This window comes from Argentina anserina, chromosome 3, assembly GCF_933775445.1.
Source record: "Argentina anserina chromosome 3, drPotAnse1.1, whole genome shotgun sequence".
NCBI classification, from domain to species: domain Eukaryota; kingdom Viridiplantae; phylum Streptophyta; class Magnoliopsida; order Rosales; family Rosaceae; genus Argentina; species Argentina anserina.
This window is the reverse complement of record NC_065874.1, coordinates 34,329,645-34,350,288: the sequence shown is the minus strand read 5'-3', so window position 1 is coordinate 34,350,288 and position 20,644 is coordinate 34,329,645. Positions and strand designations below refer to the sequence as shown.

The 20,644-nt window shown below is 37.3% G+C and overlaps 2 protein-coding genes across 5 annotated transcripts in view; both read left to right on the top strand.

The window, feature by feature from the left end:
* The window catches only part of LOC126789332 (disease resistance protein Roq1-like), a 45,596-nt gene extending 32,120 nt beyond the window's left edge, over positions 1-13,476 (top strand). Inside the window, exons 1-5 of one of the 4 annotated variants that reach the window (XM_050515472.1) lie at positions 9,086-9,652; positions 9,852-10,950; positions 11,077-11,361; positions 11,477-11,569; positions 11,658-13,467. In XM_050515472.1, the coding sequence (XP_050371429.1) occupies positions 9,159-9,652; positions 9,852-10,950; positions 11,077-11,361; positions 11,477-11,569; positions 11,658-13,001 (3,315 nt within the window). In that variant the 5' untranslated portion in view covers positions 9,086-9,158 and the 3' untranslated portion in view covers positions 13,002-13,467. Of the gene's footprint in view, positions 1-9,085; positions 9,653-9,851; positions 10,951-11,076; positions 11,362-11,476; positions 11,570-11,657 lie in introns of those variants that run through there. The other 3 variants (XM_050515473.1, XM_050515471.1, XM_050515470.1) reach the window with 3 other exon arrangements.
* Positions 13,477-18,798: 5,322 nt separating this feature from the next.
* Positions 18,799-20,147, top strand: LOC126789346 (uncharacterized). Its single transcript, XM_050515487.1, has 2 exons — positions 18,799-19,677; positions 20,068-20,147. The coding sequence occupies exon 1, from the start codon at positions 18,914-18,916 to the stop codon at positions 19,574-19,576; it is 663 nt and encodes a 220-aa protein (XP_050371444.1). The 5' UTR covers positions 18,799-18,913; the 3' UTR covers positions 19,577-19,677; positions 20,068-20,147.
* The last annotated feature ends 497 nt before the right edge of the window (positions 20,148-20,644 follow it).

Genomic DNA, 20,644 nt, shown 5'->3' with positions numbered 1-20,644 from the left:
CTTGTGGCAAGATCAATGTAGTACCTCAACTTTGTGTTGTACCAATGTAATACCCAAACTCGTTTTTCTCTATCAACGAGGGGTCTGCAGCCAATTTCTATCACAACTCCATCTTCTGGGTCACATGTCATAACTTATTGTCTTTTCTCCTTTTCTTCTCATTCTCCTTCACTCTCACTCATTCCATACTGTATTTATGAGCTCATATTTTGAGGCAAAGCAACACTACGTGTTGTGTTTCTTCCAAACTCTTCAATCACGATGACGACTTCTCCCAGCTCGGCAGCTTCGCCTTGATCCACAACATTGTCTCCCTCACATCCTCCACCTACGACATTCTCTCCCTCCACCTATGACATTCGAGGCATGTAGAGTGGTGCAGTCGGCGATCGAGAATCTCAGAGTGAATGTCTGCGATCGTGACGTGTCGATGGATCGGGGGTTCCAAGGAGAGGTGGAGGAGCTCGAAGATAGTGTTGGTGGTGAAGGAGAAGGTAGTGGGGATGAGAGGAGGTGGAGCTCCTCGATGCCACACTGTGGTGGTAAGGTGTCCGGAGCATAATGAGAATGAGTTTGTGTTTTGCCCAATTTGTAAATTGTTTCTCAATACTAGATATTTACTGTAAGAGTTTCTTATTTATGGTCTTAGAACCCACATAGAGTTATTTAGGTAAATACCCTTTTTATTTTGATCCATAAGACGAAACCGTGACGTAAATTGGCCTCAGACCCCTCATTGATAGCGAAAAAAGAGTTTGGGTACTACATTGATACAACTCAGAGTTTGGGTACTACATTGACTTTGCCACAAGAGTTTAGGTACCGCTGTTGAATGTTTTGTGTGGTCACGTGCAGGATACGTGACCGAGATAACGGAGCCGTAATAGAAATTAGGTTCAGACCCTTCGTTGATAGCGAATTACAAGTTTGGGTACTACATTGTACAACTCAGAGTTGAGGTAATACATTAAACTTGCCATAATAGTTTGGGTACTGATTGTGAATTTTTTTCTTTTCAGAGTGTCCAGTGTTACTCTCAATCTGTGAAGATTTATAGTTGATATTAATATAGATGTTGCAGATGTTAGCTTGTTTCTTCTTCTTCTTACTTTCACTGTTTACTAGATTAAAACACCAATTTGCAGAACACAGGTTGAACTGTTGAAGTAGAAAACCTGGTCATGTTGTTTATCGAGAACGAATCTTTAGAATTTTGTACTCCTCTAGGCTCTTCTTTAGTGCTAACCATGTGCCCTTGAAAGTAGAAGAAAATACTTCTTTTCTAATTTTCTGTTTTTCGTACTATGCTTTCACATTAACCCTACAAAATTCAATTTTACAGACACGAGAAACAGAGACCATAAAGAAGACTATCGACTGCCAACTTTGAATACCAGAACAATTTTAATCTTTAAGAGAAGACTGGATGTCTGGACCTCTGGTATGGTATTATATTTTGAAGTCTAAACCAGAACTCGACGAAACTAAAAAAACGTGATCATGTTTATCGAGGACAAATCAACCACCACTACTGAAATAAATTAAGTTGTAACCATGTGCCTTTCGATAGTTGAAGGGAAAATCCTCACATTAATTATAAACAGGGGGAGAATTCTGGTGATTGATGACTCAGTTTGTGAGTCTCATTCTACAGCTTTGGTTATCCTACAATCATGGCCTCTTCCTCTTTCTCTTCCTCTTCTGGTCCTATTAAGCCATGGACATATCATGTCTTTCTGAGTTTTAGAGGAGAGGATACCCGCAACACCATCACAGGCCATCTGCACAGAAATTTGGTTCAGAAGGGAATCAAAACCTTCATAGATGATGGCCTTCAAAGAGGAGAAGATATATCCTGCTCTCTTTTTAAAGCAATTGAAGAGTCCAAAGTCTCTGTCATCGTGTTCTCTGAAAATTATGCTGCCTCAAAGTGGTGTTTAGAAGAGCTGGTCAAGATCATGCACTGCAATGAATCGAAGCAACAGATCGTATACCCTTTATTTTACAAGGTAGATCCATCACATGTTCGGAAGCAAACGGGAAGTTTTGGTGAGGCACTTGCTCGCCATGATGATTTGGAGAAGGTGGCGAGATGGAAGGCAGCCCTTACAAAAGCAGGAAATCTTTCTGGCTGGCATATCTCACCGGGAGGGTAAGTCTTCTGCTACACTTTCATACAAATAAGACTGATATTATTCATTTTCAAGCTATTATTTTGCATGCATAATTGTTGCTCTCTCTTCTATACAGATTACCTTCTATACTTTAGATTGATATTCATGTTTACAATAATATTCATGTTTTGTGGACGTAGAATCTATGGTTGTTCTTTGTTTCTATAATTTTTGGGACATATATCTGCCACTGTCGCACTTAATTTTTTGTTTTCTTGTAAATTGACAGGCATGAATCTGATTTCATTCGTAAAATTGTTGAAGAGATTTCAGAACAAGTATCTAATCCTACATGCTTAAATACAGAAAAACACTTGGTTGGAATACAGTCTCGTTTAAAAAACATGGAAAAGCTTTTATGTGTTGGAAAAAGTGACGTGCGGATGGTAGGGGTATGGGGCATTGGTGGATTAGATAAAACAACAATTGCAAAGGCTGTGTATAGTTCAATTGCCCATATGTTCTGGAAAATGTTAGAGAAAGATCACTGAAAAATGGAGGGCAAGCAGAACTACAAGAGTTGCTTCTTTCTAAGACTCTAGGGTTGAAAGAATTAAAGATAAATAGTCCTGATGAAGGAAGCAACATGATAAAAGAAAGATTGAGTCATAGGAGAGTTCTGTTAATTCTTGATGATGTAAATGATCTGGATCAGCTAAAAAGGTTACTTGGAGAGTCTAATTGGTTTGGTCCTGGTAGTAGAATTATAATAACAACACGGGATCAAGATTTGCTAATAAGACATGATGTTAGTCGTATATACAAAGTGGAGAAACTATTTCATCTTGAAGCGTCCGAGCTCTTCAACATTAATGCATTCAAACAAAACGAACATACGAGTGATTGCACTGAACACATATAGTGTGATACGCTCAATGGTCTAAATATCGCTTATCGGTATCGTATCGGTCGAGAGGTAAAATGATATATCAGAGATATATCGGGGATATATCGGTTTTATCGGGGATATATCGGTATTATCGAATTTTCTTATTTTCAATAAACTTTATAAAATTATACTTCAATTGTACCAAATAAACTATAAAAACGGTACTAAGTAAACTAAATAAAATAAATATTTGATTTTGTGACAATTAAGTACACGAACGACATTTATTTATACAAAATAGGTATTTAAAAATGATTATTTAGACTTGAAATTCATCATATATATTTAAAAAATATATAAAGTAAAAATATATTTGAAAAAATGAAAAATATATATATAAATTTTTCAAAAAAAAGAGGAAATAAATATTTAAAAATTAAATAAAAATTGAAAAAAAAAATCAAAGTTTGACTGATATTTGACCGTTGACCATCATTTCTGCGTTGACCGATAAAGTTTGACCAATATGCCCTTATCGTATCGGATTCGAAATATCGGCCGATATATCCGATATTTCGAACACTGAATACGCTATGCTGAAGGGCTGCCTCTAGTTTTAGAAGTTTTGGGGTCATGTCTACATGGTAGAAGTATAGATACATGGAAAGATACATTGGAGTGTTTCAAACAAGATCCTAAGTGTCACCAGTTTCTAAAATTAAGTTTTGATGCGCTCGAGCCTTTGGTGAAGGAAGTTTTCCTTCACATTGCTTGTTTCTTCAAAGGTTCAAATAAGAACCATGTGATGAACATATTAGAAGGATGTGACCTACGTCCTAAACACAGCATTCAGATACTAATAGAAAAGGCCCTCATTAGCATCACTGAAGGAAACAATATTTGGATGCATGATGTGCTTGAAGAAATGGGAAAGGAGATTGTTTGTCAAGAGTCATTAGAGCCAGGAGAACGTAGCAGAATATGGATGTACAAAGATGTTTACCACGTTTTTGCGCACAACACTGTAAGTGAAATATATCGTCATATAAATACACTGTACAATTTGTTTCTTGTAAACATATATGATCAAGGCATACGTTTTTTCAATTTAGTTGAAAATTTCATCCATTTTAACACATCATTTTCGGCCATGAAGCCTAAGCCCTTATGGAAACTATGATTGAAAGCTGTGTTGTAATTACAGGATTAGAGATTTTTAATAAAGAGATTTTGACTTTAAAGTCCATATAATAAGAATTTTATAGAGAAGTAGTTGGAAACTTTTTCAAACTATGAAATAGTGGAGTACAAATCTTGTCGTAAAATACATGCAACTACCAAAACAGCTCTCAAATAACATATAATTTCAGAGATATATAAAAAAGAAGTTGGAAAGAAGTTTATATGTTTTACATTTAAATTTCAGTAAAAGGAGAAACTGATATATTAATCTTTTTCTTAATTACATTCCATTACAGGGTACAAACAAAGTTAAAGGGATCATGGTAAAGGGGACCAACAATTATGACCAACAAATACCCTTGAATAGTGAAAGCTTCTTCAAGCTAAATAGTCTTCAAATTCTTCAAATTTCTAGTGATATATTCGATGGAGATTGCGTGAGTTATCTCCCCAATGAGTTGAGGCTCTTTGATTGGGTGGACTGTCCGCTACTATATTTTCCATCAAATTTTTATCCCAACAAACTTGTGCTAATGAAGGTGAGTTGGAGCTTAATGCATTCAGATTTGACACAAGTTAAGGTATATTATTAAACCATTCATCAATATAAATGATATTTTGTTTCTTTTGTCAAGTTTAGAACCTTGTTTGGTGAAATACTATGAATTCGTTTTACTTCCTAATTTTATCATTTAAGGCTTCAAATTCAACTTACCATCCTTTTTTTTCGTTGAAAAGGCAAGCCTTCATCATCGAATGCCATGGATTTGCATGTCACCATTGAGAAAGGGATTACAGGTAATTTAGAATAACTTGATGAATATTAGCTTTTTTTTCAAAATAAATTTCAGCTTCGATTATTTAGTACCTAATTATTCAATTTCCTAATAAATGATTTCCAAATTTCATGACTTAATTTTTCATTTCCATTTGAAATTAGAAAGAATTTAATATATAAGAATACATGTTAATAATTTTAGGTTTAGCATGATGACGTAGCATGTGCCACTTTTGTGTTTCTAGCATTTTCCTTTTAACTTTTTTTTGTTCAGAAGAACATTTTCCTTTTAACTTTGTAGTAGCAAATTTCAATTTCATCGGACTTACTTACAAGTGTTTCAAAAACTTGAATACTTGATCACCCAACACGTACTTATTTCTATTCCTTAATTCTTGCTAAAGGATGCAGAGCTTAAAGAGACAACACTAGTCACTTTATTTAGCTATATATAACTTTATAATTTATGCTTATTGTTCCTACAGATTATGTGCAATTTGAAGTCACTCTCTTTGACATTCTGCGATGTTGTAACTAAGTTTTGCGAATTACCTACATGCCCAAACTTAGAGAAGTTGGAAATAAGGTGCACTCACAAATTTAAGAAGTTCGAGCCTGTCCAAGAGATGAAATTTTTAAAGAAGATGAATCTAGAAGCTACTGCAATCAAAGAATTTCCTTCTTCGGCAATCAGACATCTCATTAATTTGGAAAAGTTAAAGTTACGTGGTAGCTCAAAACTTGAAGATGTGGCGTCCAACATTTTTGAGTTGCAACATCTACAGCTTCTTGATCTTCACGATTGTGACAAGCTGGTGACATTTCCAACGACGTCAGAGGTCTCCACTGAGTCTAACAGTTTGCAATACAAGCACTGTGCTCAATTAGTTGTCAACCTGATGCGGTGCGAGAATCTTGAAGAAATTGGAGAATTTTCGCGAGAAATATATGGCCTAGATGCGAGCCACTGTGTTAAATTAAAAAGAATTTGGAAATTGTCAAACATTTTGGAAGGCAAAGACTCAAGAATGATTCCTTGGATGAACTTGATTCGTTGCTTTGCCCTGTCCAGCGATCTTTGGACTGAGGTGACAAAGATGAAAAGGAATTTACCGGATGGTTCTGTGTTAACGGCTCTGTTTTCTCTATTTCTTTCAAGTCGGCGATCTGAGTATCAGGTCCACTTACCTGGGCGTGATGTTCTTCCAGGACTTCAAGTGTGCAACTTTAGAATTGATTTTCCTGGAAATTTCAATTGGGAGGACTAAGGATTGGCTTTCTGTGCTTCAAATTTTGATGAGAGAGCATACCTTCATGCACTCAGAATCTACATTAATGGTGTTTCCATAATTGAAGCATCCGAATATGACTATGATTTTTACGAATACCATGGATTTGTGCAGTTGTACTACATGCCATTCGATGATATCATAAAGCGGTTGAGTGACAGTGGCTTACCGCCACCTTCCATCTGTCGAGTTAAGTTTGAATTCAAACTTTATTCTTTGGATGAAGACGGCATGCTGGGAAGCTTGGGGGTCCACGTCGTAATGCCGGGATGGGAAGGCCCATCTGTTAATGGGGTTCTCTATCAGGGAACTGATTACTACTCTGAGGACGATGCTGAAGCCTGAAGATGACCAACTATTTGATTGTGACTAGGATGTTGGGTTCTTCCTGACACTGGTATGTTGTCAGTGCCATGAGTTTTTGGGGTGCCTTCAACCAGTATGTTTTTATCATTTTCTTTAGAATGTACGTGATCTTCAAAAAACCTGGGAGTATATTGGGAATATATATGGGATCTTTTTTATGATTTTCTTCAAGGACACCACATATGCGCTTGCAATTTACACTCTTCTACTCCATTTCGTGATATATATCACAGCTGGATGCATGCTAAAATTATTACTACATCGCTTTTCACATTCAATTTGTATAAATTTTACGGTTTGTACACTACACTTGAGTTCCTCTCAAACGATTTGGTCTGTTTATAAAAAGAAATGCAAATTTGAAACCATTTCATTCATTTGTGCATTCTCCTACCACAATCTGTAGAAGAAACAAAGTTGTATTTCTTTGATATTTCAAATTTATGATCTTCAGTATTTTGTGCAGTTCTGGTGAAATTCAGAGTAATGCACGCGATACCTCCACGAAATAGAGTACTATCTGTGGATGGAACTTTTGCCAATCACATATCACTGGAAAACCTCCTGCGATCGTAGCATGAAAAGATTCAAATTCTGATGCTATGGTAAGTGCTTTCTTGGTACTAGTGATCATTAGCAACAATTGAGTTTCTAGTCTTTCTTCTATCTTATTATGGTTACATTACTATCTTCACGTAGAATGAGATGCAAAAACCGAAAGCTTAGACAACAGAGAAAATGTGTAATATGCTCCAACAGAAGAAATTAAATGGTGTTAACTCAAGTGCTTTTCACGAGGACTTCATTTCTTGTTGGTTAATTTGTTGCACTGATTATATCCGCATGTCAACTCAGTCAATTCTGAGTACAATATTCAATTTCCATCTTCTTGTATCCTCCATTACTCTTGCTTCAATGTAAACATGGTGTCGATCTACTCATTCTGGCTCCTGAATTCTGATGTAGTTGGGCATTAACAAGTTTTACGCCCATTGTGAAAAAATGACACGGCCATGATATTGGTATTCCTCTTTGCTCTTAATGGTAAGGAGGTTGTCCAGTTCCTCTTTGCTTTTCATGCAAAGAATAATTTCATCATATACTACCAGAATATAGATGGATGTATAACAAGTGGTCTTGTGACAGTCTTTCTGTGCTTTTCATTGTAACTTATTTCTTTTTACCAGGTGCTAAACCTGATGCTCTGTCTGGCTGATTGCTGCGGGAGAGCTGAGGATTTGATGAAAGTTGATGGTCAAGATATATATGGTGGTTGAAGATAGGTAATGGTTTCTTTTAGAGCTCTGAACCTGGTTATTGAGTTGGCATTGAAAGTGGACCTCTTTTGTATTGTCTGCAGGAATTTGCATCTCTGAACATCATTGAAGGCTGGACAACTTGTGTTCGAACTTTTGAACAATGTTCAGACAGACGCAATCAGATCTGTTTCATTGATTAGTGGAATGAAGAGTTCAGTCTAACTAACTGTGAACTCCAAGTGCTTTGTTTTCTCTAGGACCTTTGTGTTTTCAAGAAAGACCAACAGAAAACGCTGCTGTATCTCATGCTTCACTGATAGGGTAGATGTGTTCCTTGGATGAATTCACAGTTAACCATTCGCCAGTTGTCATCATCCAACTTTAGTGAGTGTTCAGGTAACCTCATTGATGTATACTGTATGAATAACCAATGCTAGTAAATTGAAATGACACAATTTGTTAACAGTTAACACAAGTCGAAAAATGATGTTATCGATAATTGTGGTTCCTATCACAGCTACGCTCATAGCTGTGATCATCCTCAATGAAGCTCAACTAGATTTACCTTTTCACTAGTACTCATCTAGCAAAGCAGCAGATGATCCAATAAAAATTCTTCATTATGTAAAAATTGTTTCTACCATGCATTATCATAGTTTCATCGAGGGATGCATGTGTTTGAACCTGTCAAGCTGAAGTGCAAACAGAAACAATCAAATCTCATCATCTTGGAATCACTAATCAAGGGAATGAAGACTACAATCTTCTATCTCAAATTCTCAACATGATCATGGATTGACTGGTTTCTGAATGGATCGTCATCCTTCAATTTTTTAATGCACCTAGAGCAAACAAAGCACTTGGAGTTCACCTACCAGGGATCAAAAGCAGTAGGATATATAAATCCACTGAAATAAAATGGCAAAAACATAATGGGCCTATATAGGCATTTCTTGGACCAGGCTAGAGCCCAAAAAGTGAACCAAGGCCCAAACAATCAATAGTCTTACATCTCTAAAAGAGAAGTATCCAATCGACAGCACACGCGTGTACATTTAAACATATCTTTTGTGCATCTGACATAAACAACCCCAAGTCCATGTAACACGGCAGCGAAGACTCAGAAGTCTAAAGTCTGAAGGTCGCTGCTTTTCTCTCGTTAGTCGATAAATAATTCAATGACTTCCACTCTGAAACATTAGCTGGAACCCATTAACTATCACTATATAGAATCAAACTCCCATCATTTCGATACCCAGCTGATTTGCACTGATCAAACACATGGATTCAATCGCCTCTTCCTCTTCAACTACGACTCATCAGTCATGGACTTATGATGTCTTTCTGAGTTTCCGAGGTGATGATACACGCAACAACTTCGTAGGCCATTTACACAGCAATCTCGTCCGAAAGGGATTCAAAACGTTCTTGGACGATGATGGGCTCAGAAGAGGATTGGATATATCAACCGAGCTGTACAAAGCAATTGAAGAGTCCAAAGTTTCAATCGTTGTCTTCTCTGAAAACTATGCTTTCTCCAAGTGGTGCTTGGATGAACTCGTTGCCATTCTCCATCGTAAAGAGTCAAAGCAGCAAACGGTGTACCCTATATTTTATAGGGTAGATCCAACCGATGTAAGGCACCAGACTGGTCGTTTCGGTAAGGCACTGGCTCTTCATGAGTGCAAATTCAAGGATCAGTTGGAGAAAGTTGTGAGATGGAGGGAAGCTCTTACAAACGCTGCAAATCTTTCTGGGCTGCATTTCTCGGACGGGTACATACTCTTACTTGCATACTAGTTGTAGTAGTGTTCTTCTTTTATGCAATTGTTAGTTTGCCAGTCTGATATTATATCTTAAAAGTAAGAAAATTTATAAGATGCTAAAATCTGTTAAAATCATCAAGCTAAGCACTCTATTTCTTCTTAACTATACATGTTAGTATGTGATTGATTTGTATTTTTTTAATGGCAGTAATGAATCTAAATTCATTGATGCAATCCTGGAAGAAGTGTCAGGAAAACTATTGAACCGTACATATTTAAATGTGGCAAAGTACCCGGTTGGAATAGAATCTCGTGTAGAAGATGTGCTTAAACTTTTAAGTATTGGGGGAAATGGTGTTCGTATGGTAGGTGTATGGGGAGCTGGAGGAATAGGCAAAACTACACTTGCTAAAGCAGTTTATAATTCAGTTGCTTATCAATTCGAAGGTAGTTGCTTTTTGGCGAATGTAAGAGAAGAGTCGATGAAATCCAGAGGCTTTGTCCATCTACAAAAGGTTATCTTTACTGAGATTCTAGGGTGGAATACTTATCATTCTAGTGTTGATCGAGGAATTGAATTGATAAAACACTACATGAGCCGTAAAAGGCTTCTGTTAATTCTTGATGATGTTAATCATTTGAGCCAATTAAACAATTTAGTTGGGAATCCTACTTGGTTTGGTTCAGGCAGTAGAATAATCATAACAACGAGAGATAAACATTGCTTAACTGGTTTTGATGTCAATGAAATATACAAGGTGGAGAAGTTAAGCCATCATGAAGCATTAGAACTATTCAACTTTAATGCCTTCCAAGATCATAGACACAGGGAAGATTATGTTGAACTTGTCAAGAATGTCCTACATTATGCTCAAGGACTTCCATTAGCTTTAGAAGTTTTGGCTGCAAACTTACGTGGCAGGGATGCAAATCAATGGAAATATGCATTGGACAGTTATAGGAGCCTTCCCAAGCAAGAGATTCGAGAAGTTCTGAAAATAAGTTATCATGCACTAGAACATTCGATGAAACAAGTTTTTCTTCACATTGCTTGTTTTTTCAAAGGCAAAAGCAAGGACTATGTAACAGATATACTAAAAGCCTGCGACCTCAACCCTGAGTATGCCATTGATTTACTTGAGGAAAAGGCCCTCATTGTTGTTACTGAAGAAGATACAATTCAAATGCATGACCTGCTAGAAGAAATGGGTCGAGAGATAGTTTTCCAAGAGTCACCGACGGAGCCTGGTCAACGTAGCAGATTGTGGCGTTTTGAAGATGTGTATGACATGTTTGTGAAAAACACAGTAAGTGATATATTTATCAGATATTTTGTTATGTAATAAGTAATAACAATTCATCGTGTGTCATCCAACATTAATCGGAAAAACATTATCAGCTTATTATGTTAACAATTTTGTTTTATGTATTAGGGATCAGATAAAGTCCAAGGCATTGTGGTTACTAACTGGAATGACAGTGGAGAAAAGATATGCTTGAGTAGTGAAACCTTCTCAACATTGAAAAATCTCCAAATCTTCATAATTTGTGGCAATATATTCACCGGAGATCATGTGAATTATCTTTCCAACGAACTGAGGGTTCTTGATTGGATTTACTGTCCATTATTGTCTTTGCCCTCTAATTTTACTCCCAAGAAGCTAGTATTACTCAATATGCCTTCCAGCCAAATGTCACCTCTAGGGGAGGTAACAGAGGTATTTTGAAATAATAATGTGTTATATTGTAAAGAGCTTACTTTTTTTTTTTAAATGATAATATATATATATTTTTAACTCACCCTTATTTTGTTTCAAAATTCTAATTCAACAGAAAGTGCCTTGGAGCAGCAGATCACTTGTTTCAAAGATTCTATTTCAACTGATGCCTTGGAGCGCTAAGTCACCAATGCGAAAGGGAGTAAAGGTAATTTAAATTATTTTTTTAACCGCGCAATTGAATCTTCAAAACTTGTATTATGGTTCGTTTAACTTTTTTTTTTCTTTCAACACAGAATATGCAAAGTCTGAAATCTATCGATTTGTCACATTGTTATGGTCTGACAAAACTGCCCGACTTCTCTAGATTCCCAAATTTAGTGGATTTGAATCTAAGTGGCTGTAAAAGGTTGGTTGAAGTTGATCCTTCCATTGGATTTTTAAAGAATATCGTGAGTTTGAACCTTGGGCGCTGCAAGAAACTTAAGAAGTTCGACATTCCGGCTGAAATGAAATCCTTAAAATGTCTGGATTTACGGGGGACTGCCATCAGAGAAATTTCGTCATCAATTCGATATCTCATTAGTCTTGAAATGTTGACTTTGCGCCAATGCGCAAAACTCACAAACGTGTCGAGCAGCATTTTTGAGCTGCGGCATCTTGATCTGTACTGGTGCGACAGTCTAGTTACATTTCCAACCAATTCAGGATCCTTAACTAGTTTACCAGGCAAGCACTATGATCCCCTTTCCATCTCTCTGGACAGTTGCACGTCTCTCGAGGAAATTTTGGACTTTCCACGAGAAATAGATTATGTGAATTTAAGGTGCTGTCGTGCATTGAAAAAATTTCCAGATCTATCCAAGTTTTTGGAAGGTAAAGAGTCAAAGAGGATTCGGCGTATGAACTTGTATGACTGCAAAGTACTGTGTAACAATCTGGCTCAGACGAAGAAAAATCATTCACAGGATGATTCAGTGGAAACGGCTCTACTGTCTGTCTTTCTCTCATGTCATCAGCAATCTGAATTCGAGGTATTATATCCCGCCAAAAGTGGAGTTCCAGACTGGTTCTCCTGGCGTGCGAAAAGTGGAGGGTTTCCCTGGGATGATGATTTCAATGTGGAAGAAGTACGGCCAGTATACAAGTTACACTTTAAATTTTCTGAAAATGTTAATTGGTATAACAAAGGATTGGCTTTCTGTGCTCATAGTTATCTTGCATTTAAGGGACCATATATAAAATTCTGTGCTATCTACATTAATGGGGTATGCATTGCGAAACCATTGGAGAAGGCAGAAGAGCATCCTTGGAGGTTGTCACATGGTCATCTGTGGTTGTACTATATTCCATTCCATACAATTATAAGACGGCTCGGTGAGAGTGGTTTGCCGCCGCCTTCCACCTGTCTGCTCAAGTTTGAGTTCAAAGTTGTGGGGGAGGGGAGAGGAACTTGTGGGGTTCACGTAGTAATGCCAACGGACGAGGATGGCGTAATTATCCATCAAGTTGATAATGCAGACTGCACCTCTGAAGGTGATGATGCATACTGCACCTCTGAAGGTGATGATGCAGACTGCACCTCTGAAGGTGATGATGCAGACTGCACCTCTGAAGGTGATGATGGACTGATGGTGTAATCTTGTTTTACTGATCCTCAGCATGCAGGAGCATCTTCCCCATCCACCAAATCGGTATGCAACCTTAAGATTGAGATAGACATTGCTTTGATGTTGCCGCTGCTTATCGAGATTTGTTTTAGTTTGGGTTATTTGAAGAGGATTGGTATTGTCAATAGGACCTTTGTTCAAGTATTCTTTGATCATGCTAATGTAGTAGTCTACATATTCTCTGCAACATGTATACATGAAGGTGCAGAATAAGTAAAAATGAATATCAATTGCTTGTAACAATAACTTCAGTTCTTGGAGCTTTGTTGAAATAGCTACATCCATATGTCTATTCAGTCAGTTATTAGTTAAATTTCAGTCTCTATATACTTCTTGTGTCCTGTATTACTCATGCTTTCAATGTAAACAGGGTGTCTAGTCATTCTGGCTCATGAGTTCTTATGTTGTTTGACATTAAAAAGTTTGCATCTTGTGGTGTGTTCATTTCTTACCAGTTTTCTAACTTCCAACAAAAACACTTTCATGTTTTAAACAGGGTGTCTGCTCATTCAGTATTACAGAACCCCTATTCTGGATGCATATGACAAGTTGTTGAATTAGTATACTTACTATACCGTCTACCTTTTTCTCTTTTCTATGTTAACACTTATTATTTTCCTTTTTGTTTTTACTAGATACAATCCGATGCTCTGTTGGTCGTCTTAAAAAGACTTTGAAAACTTGAGGTTGATGGCTAGAGAGTTTTCTGAAAACCGGTAATATATAGTTTGTACTGAAGGTGTATTGGTTAATTGAAATTGACAATGGACCCGTCTGTTGTATTCTCAGACGGAATACGTATCTGCAAGCATGATCGAAGGTTGGAGAACATATCTATGAACTTGTGAATGAAGTGCACACAGCAAGCATCGCAGCATTCACTAATAAAGTAATAAGGCATTGAAGACTCAACTATTTTCGAACATCATTGGATTGGCTCGACTGGTTTCTGGGTGGGTGGTCATCCTTCAATTATATATTGCAATTGAGGACAAATTTGGCCTCTGGAAGACCTTTGAGGTTTTGATATATTGCAATTGCAGCACTGCTACATTTCTGGTTTTCCACTTCACTGAAAATCGTGGTAATGTCTGCTACATAAGCTCTGCTCATTGTATTACTCCCCCAAAAATGTCTTGGAGAGTATATTTTCTGTTTCTGATCCCATTAGTGGTCATCAAAACCTCAAGGTTGTATTTAAATATAACTTCTATGCAACCAATGCTACTACATTCGATATAACAATTTGTATTCAGTCCTAGTCATGGGCGTAGCTTCATGGGGATCAGAAGGGTCAAATGCCCCTCCTAGACAGACTAACGAGTGGACATATAATTGGCTACTGGATACTTAGATTTGGCTTGTAGAGTAGGTTCATATCTTTTAGCTGACTGACCACGAGTAGACCTATTTGGTAACACATATTGACCACTATTAGACTCACTACTACTGATATCAGTAGACAGACTAACCTCTTGAGTATGATCTTCCGTACCAAGGAGATGTGAGTCAGGGGTAGGAGTGATGACACGAGGGGCCGGTTCTGGTACCTAGATGTTTGGAAGCTCGCAATCCGAATGTTCTTTGAGAGTTGATGAGTTAATAATTTCAACTGGATTCGTCAAAGTTTCACTCTCTTGAATGATTTCTTCTAATTCCTCCCACTCTCCATGATACAACTATTCGAAATATGAATGCTCCCCCGGAAGAGTTGTATCAGAAGAGGTAAAATAGCTCATATCCTCAAAGAAAGTATCATACATAGTGATATAGTACTTTCTAATAGGATGATGATAACACTTGTACCCTTTTTGATATCCTCCATATCCAACAAATACACACTTGAGTGCTCGAGCATCCAACTTAGATCTTTGACTTTTAGGTACATGAACAAAAACAACACAACCAAAGACACGTGCAGGAAGATTGTGAAATGAAGATAAGGAAACATGGGATGCAAGTACCTCAAAGGGAATTTTTCCTAATAGGATACTAGACATAAGACGATTGATGAGGTGTGAAGAGGCTAAGATAGCATCGCCCCAAAGATACTTAGGTATATGAGCACTAAAAAGAAGAGAGCGAGCCATATCAAACAAATGACGATTTTTCCTCTCTGACATTCCGTTTTGTTCAAGTGTTTGTGGACATGTAGTTTGATGAATTATCCCATGAGATTTAAAAAAAAACTCTTGGAAAACATAATAAACATATTCTCCCCCATTGTCTGAACGAATAACTTTAATTGTACTATTATACTGTGTTTGAACGAGAGTACGGAAAGCAACAAAAGCTGAAAAAAAACTTCATCTTTAGTTTTAAGAACGACAACCCATGACAATCTCGTATAATCATCAATAAACAACACAAAATATCTCATACCCGACACAGTAGGTTCTCTAGAGGGTCCCCAAATATCATAGTGAATAAGCTCAAAATGAATGACATTTTTATTGAAAATACTAGGAGAGTAAGTAGTACGGTGGCTTTTGGCCAAAACACATGTTTCACAACGTAAAACGGACTCATCCACACCAATAAACAAAGTAGGCATGGATTTCTTTATAAGACTAAAAGATAGATGCCCTAAACGACGATGTCATAATCAAACTTCACTTAGCTTATCAAATGTCAATGTCATGGCAGTACGGGACTGTGCTCCTGGTTTCTCTCATGCGTATGTTTGATCCAGATGGAACAACTTGCCCCTCAGATAGCCCCGACTAATTAACTCCCTAGTGAGAAGATCCTGAAAGATCACATACATGGGATAAAAGGTCACATAACATTTAGTCAGTTTTCAACTATGGAACATATATCAAATGATGAGACAAGTCCGACACATATAACACATTAAGAAGCTCTATTGTGGGAGTGATACGGATTGACCCTTTTCCTAAAACTGGAAATGCCTCACCATTGGCATTAGTAACATAGGATATTGATGGAAGAGATAATTTAGCAAAATAAGATTTATCATAAGTTATATGATTTGAAAGCACCAGAATTAATAATCCATGTATCAGAACCAACAAAATTAGAAATATTTAAAGTCATACCAATCTTACCACGACCAGCTATAGAGGCTGTATGAGTAGCTTCACCTACTGTATGATGATCCTGACCGGTTACACCATAGAAATCTGGTTCTTGGACCAACTGAACATCTGCTTTCGTCTTAGGACGATAACCATGCTTCTTCGGTTTGAGATGCGGATGCAGCTTCCAACAAGTCTCTCAAAAATGGCCTGAATCACCATAGTAAGAGCAATGAGGACGGGGACAATTCCCAAAGCCAGGTGGTGGTCCTTGCTGATGAATTGGAACTGAATTTGATTGCTAAAGAAATGGTGTTGGAGATCTCGCTTGAACAGTAAGACTAGAAACTTCAACTTGTGCTTGGTTGAGACTTTCATGTTAAGACTCATCCTTACGGGTATATGTGAGAGTTGTAGTCAGGCTAGGGAGTTCTGTCATTCTGAGCAACTCTCTTTTAGCACTGTTATGTTTTGCATCAAGACCTCTTAGGAAATGGTGAACTCGCTCAAGCTCCTTTTCTTTCTGGTACCAAACAATATCCTCATGATTCTTGATCTTGCAAGGACGCTTCACATTAATCTCAGCCCAAATATTTTTCAATTTGGTGAAATATTGCGCCACTGGCTGCCTATTTTGTTGCATTACTGAAGCTGTGCACATTAACTCATGAACCTTTATGAAATCAGAATCATTAGTGCATAGGTTTTCCAGATTACCCGTGCAGTAACACATTGCTCCACAAGGTCTACTATCTACTCATTCATGGCTTTATACAAGACTGACATTACAAGACCATCGTCATCTTCCCACTTAGTATAGGCATCAACATCATGTTCACTAGGGGACTTAATTATCCCAGTTACATGCCCCATCTTGTGCATTCCTTGCAGATGAGCTGTCCAGATTCTCTTCCATTTACGGAAATTAGTTCCATTGAGTTTGACTTCCCCAAAGGAACTACTTTTAGAATTTTTGATAGATACTTCAAACTTCTGGAACTCATGGCTTTATAGTTTTCAATTCCATCGCCCATCGTAAAATAATAAGTAAATGAGTAGTTATGCAACGGAAATAAAACTAAAAATAAGAATCAGCCTCAATTGTATTTATACTGTCGGACGTCGGATTTATATCAGAGCGACATCAAGTTAAGGATGAGTGACCGACGCGGGTCGGGTTGTTGAAGATGACACCAGATTTGTAAAAGGAGTGACGCCGGATTGAAGAAGCTGAGCTTGAGATGCCGGTGGAGGAGGGACTAGGTACGGGAGATGTGCAAAAGATGCCTGAATGGAAATGCCGAACTGGAGATGCGCTACAGACTTGAGAGAAAGAGAGGACTGTCGTTCTAGTAATAGAATACGACGTTGATGGATTCCAACAAGTGACGATGATGAATTCTAATGACTGGATTTCTCAAACTCCAGGAAATTAGAAAAGAGAGACAAGAGACAAAGTCCTCTCGAATCTTTGCTCTGATACCAAGTTAAACTAGATGAAATCAAGAGAGATTAAAACCAAAAATGGTGTATATACTTGATATTCAACTATCTATTATCTGTTTTACGTCAAGCAATACGTGGAGTAACTCCGGATATAGCAGTAAAAGCAAGACGTGTAGGCGGATCGACTCATCAAGTTCCCATTGAAATAGGATCCACACAAGAAAAAGCACTTGACATTCCTTGGTTATTAGGGGCATCTCGAAAACGTCCAGGTCGAAATATGGTTTTCAAATTAAGTTCCAAATTAGTGGATGCTGCCAACGGGAGTGGCGATGCCATACGCAAAAAGGAAGAGACTCATAGAATGGCAGAGGCAAATAGAGCTTTTGCACATTTTCATTAATCCATGAACATGATCCATATAGACACATAGACCCATGGATCCATACATCTCGATCGGAAAAGAATCAATAGAAAAGAAAGAATTGGAATTGATCGATATATTTCTCGAAACAAACGAAAACGAAACGAAAGACGAAACATAAATCGTGGATCAACTAAGCCCTCTTGGGGACTTGTTTAAGAATTAAAAAGAGGAATCTCATGTAAATACCATGGAATAAGATTTGATCCTATTCATGGGGATTCCGTAAAAATTCCATTCCAAAAAGAGAAAGTTCGAAACAATTGGGATTTTTTGGAGATTGGATGCAGTTACTAATTCATGATCTGGCATGTACAGAATGAAAACTTCATTCTCGATTCTACGAGAATTTTTATGAAAGCCTTTCATTTGCTTTTCTTCGATGAAGTTTTATTTTCCCAGAATGTATCCTAATTTTTGGCCTAATCTTCTTCTGATGATCGATTCAACCTCTGATCAAAAAGATATACCTTGGTTATATTTCATCTCTTCAACAAGTTTAGTAATGAGTATAACGGCCCTATTGTTCCGATGGAGAGAAGAACCTACAATTAGCTTTTCGGGAAACTTCCAAACGAATAATTTCAACGAAATCTTTCAATTTCTTATTTTACTATGTTCTTATGGTGATGCTCTTATATAGAGATGATAGTACAACTATTCTACTAATATACAATTGAGAATTTATTGATGCATGAAACACATTGATAGTTTTGTCAATGATAAATATTTATAGGCTTGTATGTCAAGAATTGTGTGCTATTGTATTTGTATGTCAAAATTGTGTGTCATTGTTTGTGTGACTTCTTTGTTGGTGTGCTATGTTGTTTCACATTAGCATGCTCATCTTTAACAAGAATCTTGTACAAATTGGAGAATTTCCGCGAGAAATATATGGCCTAGATGCGAACCACTGTGTTAAATTAAAAAGAATTTCGAAATTGTCAAACATTTTGGGAGGTAAAGACTCAAGAATGATTCATCGGATGAACTTGACCCATTGCTTTACTCTGTCCAGCAATCTTCAGAATGAGGTGGCAAAGATGAAAAAGAATTTACCGGATGATTCTGTGTTAACGGCTCTGTTTTCTCTCCTTTTCTCATGTTGGCAATCTGAGTATCAGGTCAACTTACCCGCGCGTGATGATATTCCAGAGTGGTTCACCTGCCGCATGCATGTAACAAAGAAAGGACTTCAAGAGTGCAACTTTAGAATTGATTTTCCTGGAAATTTCAAATGGGAGGACAAGGGATTGGCCTTCTGTGCTTCTACTGATGTCCACAGAGCATTTCGTCATCCACTCAGAATCTACATTAATGGTGTCACCATGATTGAAGCATCCGATGTACCATGGAACCACAAGCCACGGTACTACATGCCATGTTATGATATCAAAATTGTGCAGTTGTACTATATGCCGTTCCATGATATCATAAAGCGGCTAGGTGAGAGTGACTTACAGCCGCCTTCCATCTGTCTCGTTAAGTTTGAATTTAAACTTGATTCTATGGATGAAGACGGCATGCTGGGAAGCTTGGGGGTCCACGTTGTAATGCCGGGATGGGAAGGCCCATCTGTGAATGGGGTTCTCTCTCAGGGAACTGACTCCTACTCTGAGGACAATGCTGAAGCCTGAAGATGACCAACTACTTGATTGTGAGTAGGATGTTGGGTTCTTCCTGACACTGGTATGAGGGTTATCAGTGCTATTAGTTTTTCGGCTGCCTTATTCAACCAGTAAGTTTTTATCATTCACTTTAGAATGTACGTTTTTTTTTTAAAACCTATCTGGGATTTATATTGGGAATATATATGCGATCTTTCTTATCTTTTTCTTCAAGGACACCATATATATGCGCTTGCAATTTACACTCTTCTACTCTGTTTTATGATATTTTTCACTGGATGCATGCTAAGATTATTACTACATCGCTTTTCACATTCAGTTTGTATAAATTTTGCGGCTTGTACACTTGAGTTCCTCTCAAACGATTTGGTTGTTTATAGAAGAAATGCAAGTTTGAAACCATTTCGTTCATTTCTGCATTCTCCTACCACAATCTCTAGAAGAAAATTAATTGTTTTTCTTTAATATGTCAAATTTATAATCTTCAGTATTTTGTGCAGTTCTGGTTGAAATTCAGAATAACGTACATGATACCTCCACCTAATAGAGTAATATCCGTGGATGAACTTTTGCCAATCACATATCACTGGAAAACCTCCTGCGATCGAAAGTTCGAAACATGAAAATATTCAAATTCTGATGCTAAGGTACATGCTTTCTTGGTATGCTTTCTTGGTACTAGTGATCAATAGCAACAGTTGAGGTTCTAGTCTTTCTGCTATCTTATTATGGCTACACTATTACCTTCATGTAGAATGAGATACAAAAACCGAAAGCTTAAAAAACAGAGAAAATGTGTAATATGCTCCAACAGAAGAAAGAAAATGGTGCTGAGTGCTGACATATCATCAAAGTATTCTATTAAAATTTCCATCCGGTGAGAACTTACCACGTGTATCTGAACTTTTTCTCTTTGCTTATTTCATTGAATGTTGTTGATGAGGCCTTAGAATCCTAGGGTTACTATTTGCTAGCTGTTATAGTAGGTTTTAACCATTAAAGATAAAATTGGACTCATATTTTCTGGATATGGCTGTTGCCTGAAAAGAGTGACGGATTAAAAGTCAACTATTGGGT

Coding starts and splice junctions, on each gene's coding strand:
- LOC126789346 (XM_050515487.1), top strand. CDS start 18,914: ATGATTCATCGGATGAACTTGACCCATTGCTTTACTCTGTCCAGCAAT.